Genomic DNA, 9496 nt, shown 5'->3' on the forward strand with positions numbered 1-9496 from the left:
AAGGAGGGGATGAGAAGACTCTACTTTCCGAGGAAGCTCAGATGCTTTAATGTGTGCAGAAAGATGTTGGAGATCTCCTACCAGTCTGTGGGAGCGAGTGCCATCTATTTTGCTGTTGTCTGCTGGGCAGGCAGCATCAGTGCCAGAGATGCCAGCAGGATGAACAAACTAATCCACGAGGCTGGAACCATCATTGGCAAGAATCTGGAGGCATTTGAGCCAGTGAGGGACAGGAGGTCACTGAACAAACTGCTCTCCATCACAAACAATCCATCTCATTTCCTCCATGCTACACTACAGAAGCAGCAGAGCTCCTTTCCCTAAGTCTTATTTAACCCTGCAGCCATAAAGAACGCTGCAGGAAATCATTCCCATCATTCTCAATAAAACAGTACAGCAACTCTCTCCAGATGAACACCAGAACATAGAATTCCACACAGATGTCTGTGTCAAACATTCTTGCTGCTGTTTCTTAGACGTAGAGTGTACATATTATTCATTAATATCATTTGCACTACTCCTTTGCACAATTTCGGTCTTACTTTTTATTTTCATTATTTTTAGTATTGCTGTTTATGTAAAAATTGTTTGTATTACATCCCATTAAAGCACCTTCACTGTGGGCCAGCAGTACTTTTACATTGGGCAGTTTTCTTTTTATTGTAGATTGTACTGTTTTTATTATTTTATTATTTTTATCATGCTGCTGTAATACAGTAGTTTCCCTATCTATCTATCTATCTATCTATCTATCTATCTATCTATCTGAGCACTTTTATAATAGCGTTTTTGTCATAAGGGTCAAATGCCAATCTAATTGTGTGTCAATTTTTTTGCCTTATATTTATGCCTATAATGTTATCATTATCCTGTCATAAAGTGCTTTTTAGTCATAACTTGGTATAATTAAGAAACATGCAATTTTTGAATACAAACAACATTGTTTTTCTCATAATAAACACATTAAAACAATTTTCTGAAAAATAACATGTGTTGTGTCAATGTATTTTTTAATGTGAAGTGTTTTTAAAAACGCAGATGCACTACATATCTAGTGAAATGTCTCTGGGTTCACCCATAAAGTGTTTTTTGCCTTGTTTGCTTTTGTGCATTATTCGTTTTCTTACTACCAAATAATCTCAAGCCACATTGCGATTTTCTACTGAAGGAATAGACTGCATTTCCTGTCACTGACATATTCTCTCTGGGTAGCTTAACATGTTAACGCAAGCTCCTTCTGCTATTTGGATTGCTGTGCGCATGCCCTTAGCACTTGAGAGAAGCTCTGAACATACCTGAGGTCACATAAATTATTGGTATACTTCAAAGCAAGCATGGCTGCTGAAGAGAAAAGAAATAATACTTTTAAAAAAATTATCCTAAGAGGTATTCATGTACAGAAAGTAAAGATAATGTCCCATCGCCTACAGATTTGCATCTACTTTTAATTCTTTATTACATTTTAAGAAGAAAGTGCAGACAGCCTATTTGTTCTGGTTGAAAAGAAGAACTTTGGCTAAAGGATAGTTTATGCTCGGATAGTATTTATTTATAGAAAATTTCTGAAAAGTTGTCAATGGATTAGTTTTAAAAAAACATTATTCAAATACACCTTACACAAAGCTTTTCAACTCATCAAATCTCTCTCTAAATGTAATCCACATAGAAAGGCGGCAGAAAGAAGTCGGTGCTCTAAGACAGTAGCCCCCAATTAGTGGGGGTCATTGGTGTGCCTTGAGGCAAAACTCTAGGAAGTGTTTTTCAACCAAATATTACCACTTTTTTTGGGGGGGGGGGGTAAATAAATTCATAAATTCAAACCCCAATTCTAAGTTTTTGCAGTCGTCGAAGATGCACGCTGCAGAATCATTCCACCTTGCAAAACTCACAGTTCAAAGAAATCATTAAAAGCCCCAAATTACCATTGACACTCATGCCCATGATGAGTGTAACTAACTAACTAACTAACTAACTAACTAACTAACTAACTGTTGTTTATTTTCCATGCACCCTATGAGAGTATTCACTCTGCGCGCAGCACTTTTCTCTGGATAGCAGCAACTGTATTCCAGAGGGCTCAAGCCCATTTCCATGGAAACGCCATCACAACTTCCAAACAGTCTGCCTCCACTCACAGCGGCTTCTTACTCCGCTTTCACAATGAATTCAGAGTAAGTCGAAGACGTTTTACTTTTAAATCAGAAGTTTAATCGCTGTCTTGAAACTTTAACTTTAGTCAAATTAGTCATGTTACTTTTCATGTGTGTTTAATTACAGGCGTGGATAAAAATCAACGCTACCACAGATAGCATTAGCTAGCTAACGCCAAGGTTAATTTAACTATTGCTTTGATGGTGCTAATGACAACAGCTTGCGGCTCGCTCAAGGTATAACTGGAAAGGTTGACAGGCTTTTTTGTTTCTGTTTCCACCAGAAATTCCTTCGTCCTCACGAGTAACGATCTGGAACCAACAAAATATGGCAAGTAAAACTAATTATGAATACTTAGTTCAGGGTGTGCAGGTTGTGCAGGTTATGAGGATAACACTGGTGAAGAGATGCTGTGTGAAGTAACATAGGCACATGGGATAATGCAATTTATAAAGCAATGAATATATATACATATGTGTGCTTGTATACTAAAACTGCAGGAGTCAAAACAGGATACCATACAAGCAATGGCCACATCTCACAGATCCCTGGACTGTCCCCAACTACCAACACTCTTCCTGAGGAGAGGATCCGAGGGCGAAGAGTTGGAGTCCTAGAGAGTGACTCTGATTATGTAAAACTTGCAAAACAAGGAGGGCATAAGGGTAAAGCCGTCCTGTTTCCTTACATTTCCATGTTTTCCTCTTGCTGTATGATAACTGCTACAAACATTAGTTTTTTTCCCGTGTTTTTTTTTCTTATCCTTGTTCAACAGGACTTCTGTGCCACGAGGAATCAGTTATTTCTAAACCCAGTTCATACAAACCTCCACATTGGTTTGGCTTTGAATCAGGAGACTTAAGCGAGCCAAGGTTTCAAATTTGTGTTATTGTTTTCACCACATACTCATAGTAGTATGTACACTTTGTTTTTATTCTAATATGTACATAAATACTTGCCAGTAAGATTCTCCCACTGCTAGTACTGTTTATGTAACAAAACCTTTTTTTATGCTACTATCCTGTTTCCACAACCACAGCCATATTTTATTTTATTTTATTTATTTTTTTTGGGGGGGGGGGTTGTGTTGTTGTTTTTTTTGCTTGATCTTGTATTTAAGCTGTCATTAAGGATTTGATACTTTTATATACCTATATTGTTTTGTTTTTTCCAACTGGCTAATTAACAGTGAAGAGAAGAAAATCCCCGGAGCTTTTGAACCACAAGAACCTCCTTTTGGGAGCGACAACATGTCAGCCTGGGAAAGAGACAACAGCAGCAACAATGAGAAAGAGGAGGTACAGTAATGCTAACGTCATTTAGAAAACTAATATTGGCATATGATCCATAAACAATTATCCCACCTCTTGTGTTGTTAGTTTAAGGACTGTTCGATGACTTAAGCTGATTGCCAAGTTGTCAAAAACAACCAAATTGGGAATAATTAGTCAACAAATAACCTCCACGTATTCTGATTTTGTTTTTACTTTTTGTACAGGACAACATTTCTGTCCACCAAAGTGAGACAGAGAAGTTGCAGACATCCAGTCAATATCATGAGGCCAGCAAATTCAGGAGGATGTAAGTGAGTGTGGTCACAAGATGGTGCTGAAGTTCTGTTTTATGCTTAGTGTAAGGGAGGTCTCATAGGGCAGTTTTACAACTCTATTAGATTCTTTGACATAAAGTATAATGGGATCATACTAATATACTAATACTAATCCACCTTTGTTGTAAATGACATTGGACATGTATAATAATGGATTGCAGTCCATTTTGGTCTTTATTTTAAGTAGACAACCACATAGAATAAAAGGTCTAGCCTTCACAAAGCTTTCCTGCACTGTCCTGTATGTGCAACTATTTCTGATTGCATTCAAACTTGTTTATTTCAATTTGTGCTTGCCAGTAATCAAACTGAACTCAGTTGGAGAGCATCAGATCATTTAACTGTGTATACTTTTTTTATTTAGCAGAAAGTAATCAATCATGTCTTTTGGGAGATTTTCATGGGCCTACACAGGCAGCATCAACCCACCGTATTTTTCAATGTGGGGTGAAACTGGAGCTCTTAGATCTCCCTCATAAAACATACACACAGAGAAGATGCGGGTGGGGGCCTGGTTTGAACCCAACAAGGCAACAGTGTTAACCACTGAGCCACCATGGTGCCCAACTAACTATGTGTGGTCCTGCTGAAATGGGTGGATAAAGTGATAAAAATCAAATTATTCATCCTAAATGACTCACTGTCAACAATATTGTCAGCCATTAAAACCAGAACAACCAGGAGTCTCTAAGATCTGGTGTATGACCTACTGCTTACTTACTCATGGTTAGTCAGTTAAGGTATAAACATTCATGTGCGTACTGGCACACACAAGAGTTCCCTGAAATGAGGAAGCAGATGAAATAAGATCAATAAAGAGGCAACATGTATGTGCTTTTTATTATGAGGAAACCATCCAACTGTCCATTATAATTAAAACAAAAAAACTACAGTAGCGCATGTCTCAACTTTATGCAGGAAATATGAAGGAGAAACAATATACTGATATACTATTAGTATATTATGGTTGCCGATGCAGGCCAGAGTTAAAGATCAGCATGAGTGAGGGAACTAAGCAGAGGGGTGAAAATCAATATTTGGGTTTTAAAAGCACAAGAGTGGAACAGCAGTGTAAACTACGAACAACAGTGCAATGTTAAATCCAGAAGGATGCAGTAATGAAACTTTAAAGTGACGCAGACTTCCATGAAACCCAAAAAACCTTTGCTGTTATTCTTGCCCAACCCTGCAGAGGTGAGGCACTCCACCACTGTTTAATCCAAGTACAAACATCATTTTGTTACAGGAAAACAGTGTTGTTCAGTCTAGTATGAACTTCAGATAAAGGCGTGGGGTGGTTTTGGTTTTTTTTATTTTTACTATGAATTTTTCCCCATTGTTTTTACTAAAGAAACAACAGAAATAGTATATCACAAATTAGTTAATTACATTGACTTTTATTAAATGTTATTTAAAATCAAACAAACCTTAATTTACATACAGTGATTTGACCATCTATTTAAATATATTCGAACATGTCTAGAGTATTATTTACTAATATTATTTATATTTGGCATTCTATTTTTGTAATAATTAGCATTAAGATAATACAGTATAGGATGCAAAGATAAATGGCTAATTAAAAAATATATGTACATTCAAGACATTGTTGTAATTACATTCTGTCCCATACGTCTCTGTGTTATGATGACAAAGCACAAATGCTCTTGGGCAGGTTGAAAACTTAGGTCAAACAAAAGAGCACCCAGAGAGATGGTTTCTAGATGAATCCAGATGTTCATCTATTTGCTTTGGCTAACAGCTGATTAGTTCTGTGTGCTCTCTGTACCTCTGGGAAAATGTCAGTGACTTGTCAATAACCCAAAATAACCTAGCATGCAATGCACCAGAGATCGCAATCATATCTGTTGAAAGCACTCCACAAAAGGTCTACCATAAAAAAGTTATGTGAAATTTGCAAACACCCCAATGTGGTAATATATTAAGCTTGTTTCCAGAACAGATCAACCTACCGCAACAACTTTTAACTGCTGATCAGCTACAGTTTTGGAGGAAGATGAGTCAGTTGCAATCTGGAAGTTTCCAGACAGAAGAAGAGTGACTAACCAAATGGAGAAAAATACTTGTGCTTCTCTTTGTTGCTTTGTCTGAATGAGATAAGAGATAAATGTTGAATGTGAGACGCAGCCAGTCTTTTGCTGGATCATTTTTGCACAGTTGGATCTTTGCTATATTTGTGTTGTTTGACAAATACTAGTTGGGAAGCCAATTTTTGTAATAAGTAGCCAGAGTTTATTCAGTGTTGGAGGGGTACGGTCCATTTTTAATGTTTAAACTGTGAGCACTGTAGGCAATGTGTAGTGAAATAACGAGCTTTGTTGGTAAAGAGAGAAAGGGAAAAAACACTAAAAAGATCAAATTTTCACATTTCTGTTTCCATCATATTTGGACTATATTTTTAATCTTCTTTCAGAGTAATTGACAAGAAACCAGCCCCTGTTGACATGTCAAAGCTACTCAGCTTTGGTTATGCAGAAGACAGCAAACCAGTATAGTGACGTGTCAAGTAAGTAGTGCAGCAATGGAGTTACAGTCTTAACCCTATAATAAGCATAACACATTCCAATTTCCTATTCTGCTTTCAGAATGCTCATTTTGCATTCTGAAAGGAAATTAAGGCCAACTGCTAAGCAGTGTATGGATTTTATGAGGGTATTATTATTAATAACCAGAATGTAAGATGAAGGTGACAAAATTCAAGGTTCCAGTCATTACGACTTTAGAAGGCTTTTTTACACTATAACAGAGATAATAGTGAATTATGTGACAATGACTTGTACTCTTACATATTTCAATTTCAATAGATCGGAAGACTGCCAGGTGCCTGGATGGGAAAAGGGCGTACAAGATTCATGCTGAGACACATCAAGCATTTTACTTTGTTTTAGAAAAATTTGTATTGTTAAATCTTTTACTCGAGCATTAAAGTGCCTCACTGAATTACAGATTGGACGTTTTATTTATTGTGATTTTTAGTGGTGCACTTGAAGGCATCAGTTAACTCCTGTGTTAAGTTTTTTTTCTGTGTCTACGAGGCTGTAAATGTCAGCTTCTGGGAAAAGTTTGATAATTCAAATAAAATGAAACCAATCCAAAATGAAACATTTATATATATGTATATGTCACAGGCTAAATTTTCCACACTAAACATGATTCCTGTTCGTGATACATTATGTTGGCTCTGTGCGTTTCTGTTTTCATATGACAGTGCTAGTGTCAGAGGTTATCTCGGTGTTCTTTTGCTAAATTATGTCAGTACACGCCAGTTATTCACCAGCCTCAGATTGGCTATTAGTGACACATTACACACCCACACACTCATGCTTTTGTAAGAGTTAACAGTCTTTATAATAATACTGTCTTTATGAACAATTGCTTATTTTGATTGGTGCTCGTATGACTTTTTAAAACTTTACTTACACTTTAGAACCAGACAGTAATTTTTATTATTTTGTGGTAATTTTATGGTTGATCATACTCTGTTTGTTTGGGGCTTGGAGGATGTTTTTGTGGGAGCAGCAGGGTTGAGCTACTCCCCTCTCTCTGGAACCAATGAATGGCAAGGTCAGGGGTCACCACTATATCTGCTGCACAGTCTGGTATGACTCTTATTTGGAAAGCAGTAACTGAAAACACTTGGAGGTTTTGAGACATTTTAAAACTTCATTTGAAAGTGTACGCTGCAGTAATGGCACCGATACTTCTGAACCACATGGGGAATGAGGAGAATGAGTATATAAAGTAAGTATTGGCAACCTAAACGAAGTCTTTTAAGCAGTATTTCTTGATGCTTTTCTTTAAACTTATGTCACTGTTTTAATATATATTTAATCCATGCACATATACTTATTGTTGATTCACCACTCTTCATGAACTAAAATGCATTAAAATCTACTCAGTGAACAGGTCCAAGTAAAAAATCCCAATTTGGACACCATGGAAGAGGACATTCTCTACCACTTCAGCCTGAGCACTAAGACTCACAACCTCCCTGAAATGTTTGGAGATATTAAGGTTTGTAAAATAAGTCCAGCTTAAATAAAACTATTTTCTAAAAGCTCTAAAACAATTCAACAATCCTCTGTTTTTCTCTGTTTCCCACAGTTTGTGTGTGTTGGTGGCAGTGCAAACCGAATGAAGGCTTTCGCCCAGTTCATCCATCAGGAGCTGAAACTGCCAGGAAACCCAGGAGACATCAAAGATATTTGTGAGGGAACTGATCGCTACTGCATGTACAAAGTGGGACCAGTTCTCTCTATAAGTGTAGGTATTTCATTATTTGCTGTGGGTGGAACTGTTCTTTAAATGTTGTTAGGAAACGGATTAGAAAATGTAATTTCTACGCACTGTGTATATAATACAGCATGGAATGGGAGTTCCATCAATCTCCATCATGTTGCATGAGCTCATCAAGCTCCTGCACCATGCCCAGTGCCGTGATGTGGTTTTGTTTCGCCTGGGAACGTCTGGTGGAGTCGGTAAGTCTTTTTGATTTTAATATGAGAAAGTTTTACATGCAGTTAAACAAGTTGTTCAAGTCATTAATCCAATACTCTTATTAAAGTATGTAAGAAAATTATGCCCTGTGTCATCTACAGGTCTGGCTCCAGGGACCGTGGTGATCACGGAAAAAGCAGTGGACTACTCTTTCCGCCCCCAGTTTGAACAGGTCGTTCTGGGTAAAGTTATCACCAGGAACACTGAGCTGGATGAGGGAGTGGCCAACGAGCTTCTGCAGTGCTCTTCTGAGCTTCAAACTTTTCCAACAGTGATCGGAAACACCATGTGCACCCATGACTTCTATGAAGGTACAGTATGAACAGAACTCCATTAAACATTTATTTGTAATTCCTAGTTGTCATCCCCTGACAAATCCTGTTTTCCGTTTCTGTAGGTCAGGGCCGACTGGATGGAGCTCTGTGCTCCTTCTCCCAAGAAGAGAAACTGGAGTATCTGAGGAAAGCTTATGAGGCCGGAGTGAGGAATATTGAAATGGAGTCCACTGTTTTCGCTGCTATGTGCCGTGTCTGTGGTCTCAAAGGTATTATTTTTCTAACAATGCAAACACTGTATGAAGGCAAAACCTTCTGAATGCTGCAAAGTACATCTTCTACTTGTGATTTTGACATACTGCACTATTCTAAAAACTCTCATTTCACTCTCCAGGAGCTGTGGTATGCGTTGCATTGCTGAATCGCTTTGAGGGGGACCAAATCACATCATCCCATGATGTTCTGGTGGAATATCAGCAGAGACCTCAAATTCTGGTGGCCCATTTTATCAAGAAACGCCTGGGATATATTATCGAACAATCCAGTCGCCCTGTAGCATGTACATAGTTTTGACTCATGTGGATATGTATATATATTGCACTTAAAATGTTAATACTGAAATATTTAAAAGTTAGACATTAAGATTTTTTTATGATTTATTTGACAATAAAATATTAAGCGTGTTGCATGTATGCTTATAGAGTATATGTGTAAGTATGTATTATATCTACTATATTTATCTAGAAATATATCCTTGTAAAATAACACAAATGTTCAAAATGATATGTTCTGTATCTTGATCTCCATGTTTATCTCTGCCAAAGCTGGAATTACAGTCCAGCAAGAAAGGAGATTACTTTGAATTTTAAGGGCATGTGTTTAAGACCAAGAAACACACTTCAATGAATTGAAATAAAAATATCACGTCTGGACATTTTTGTAG

The 9496-nt window shown here is 37.3% G+C and overlaps 2 protein-coding genes across 5 annotated transcripts; both read left to right on the forward strand.

The window, feature by feature from the left end:
* Positions 1-2006: 2006 nt before the first annotated feature.
* On the forward strand, positions 2007-6726 carry LOC120731167 (uncharacterized protein C7orf57 homolog). 4 transcript variants are annotated; one of them, XM_040028045.1, is made up of 8 exons: positions 2048-2171; positions 2435-2481; positions 2664-2816; positions 2927-3023; positions 3341-3449; positions 3650-3732; positions 6195-6287; positions 6586-6726. In XM_040028045.1, exons 1-7 carry the CDS (start codon positions 2092-2094, stop codon positions 6274-6276), a joined length of 651 nt encoding a protein of 216 aa, XP_039883979.1. In that variant the 5' UTR covers positions 2048-2091; the 3' UTR covers positions 6277-6287; positions 6586-6726. The 4 variants fall into 4 exon arrangements, 3 of the variants coding, with proteins under 3 accessions (XP_039883980.1, XP_039883979.1, XP_039883978.1); XR_005695311.1 differs by having other exon boundaries at positions 2051-2171; positions 2652-2816; positions 3650-3736; XM_040028044.1 differs by having other exon boundaries at positions 2053-2171; positions 2652-2816.
* A 551-nt stretch (positions 6727-7277) lies between these two features.
* Positions 7278-9485, forward strand: upp2 (uridine phosphorylase 2). Its single transcript, XM_040028043.1, has 7 exons — positions 7278-7522; positions 7681-7795; positions 7886-8044; positions 8145-8259; positions 8380-8589; positions 8676-8822; positions 8948-9485. Exons 1-7 carry the CDS (start codon positions 7470-7472, stop codon positions 9118-9120), a joined length of 972 nt encoding a protein of 323 aa, XP_039883977.1. The 5' UTR covers positions 7278-7469; the 3' UTR covers positions 9121-9485.
* Positions 9486-9496: the final 11 nt, after the last annotated feature.

This window comes from Simochromis diagramma, unplaced genomic scaffold (genome assembly GCF_900408965.1).
Source record: "Simochromis diagramma unplaced genomic scaffold, fSimDia1.1 OVJJ01000343.1, whole genome shotgun sequence".
In the NCBI taxonomy this organism is placed as follows: domain Eukaryota; kingdom Metazoa; phylum Chordata; class Actinopteri; order Cichliformes; family Cichlidae; genus Simochromis; species Simochromis diagramma.

Bases quoted from the DNA above. Each gene is read 5' to 3' on its own strand.
- upp2 (XM_040028043.1), top strand. From the start codon at position 7,470: ATGGCACCGATACTTCTGAACCACATGGGGAATGAGGAGAATGAGTAT. The intron at 7,796-7,885 runs GTTTGTAAAATA...TGTTTCCCACAG, and splicing joins AAATGTTTGGAGATATTAAG to TTTGTGTGTGTTGGTGGCAG. The intron at 8,260-8,379 runs GTAAGTCTTTTT...TGTCATCTACAG, and splicing joins GGGAACGTCTGGTGGAGTCG to GTCTGGCTCCAGGGACCGTG.
- LOC120731167 (XM_040028044.1), top strand. From the start codon at position 2,092: ATGGAAACGCCATCACAACTTCCAAACAGTCTGCCTCCACTCACAGCG. The intron at 2,482-2,651 runs GCAAGTAAAACT...CTAAAACTGCAG, and splicing joins TCTGGAACCAACAAAATATG to GAGTCAAAACAGGATACCAT. The intron at 3,733-6,194 runs GTAAGTGAGTGT...ATCTTCTTTCAG, and splicing joins GCCAGCAAATTCAGGAGGAT to AGTAATTGACAAGAAACCAG.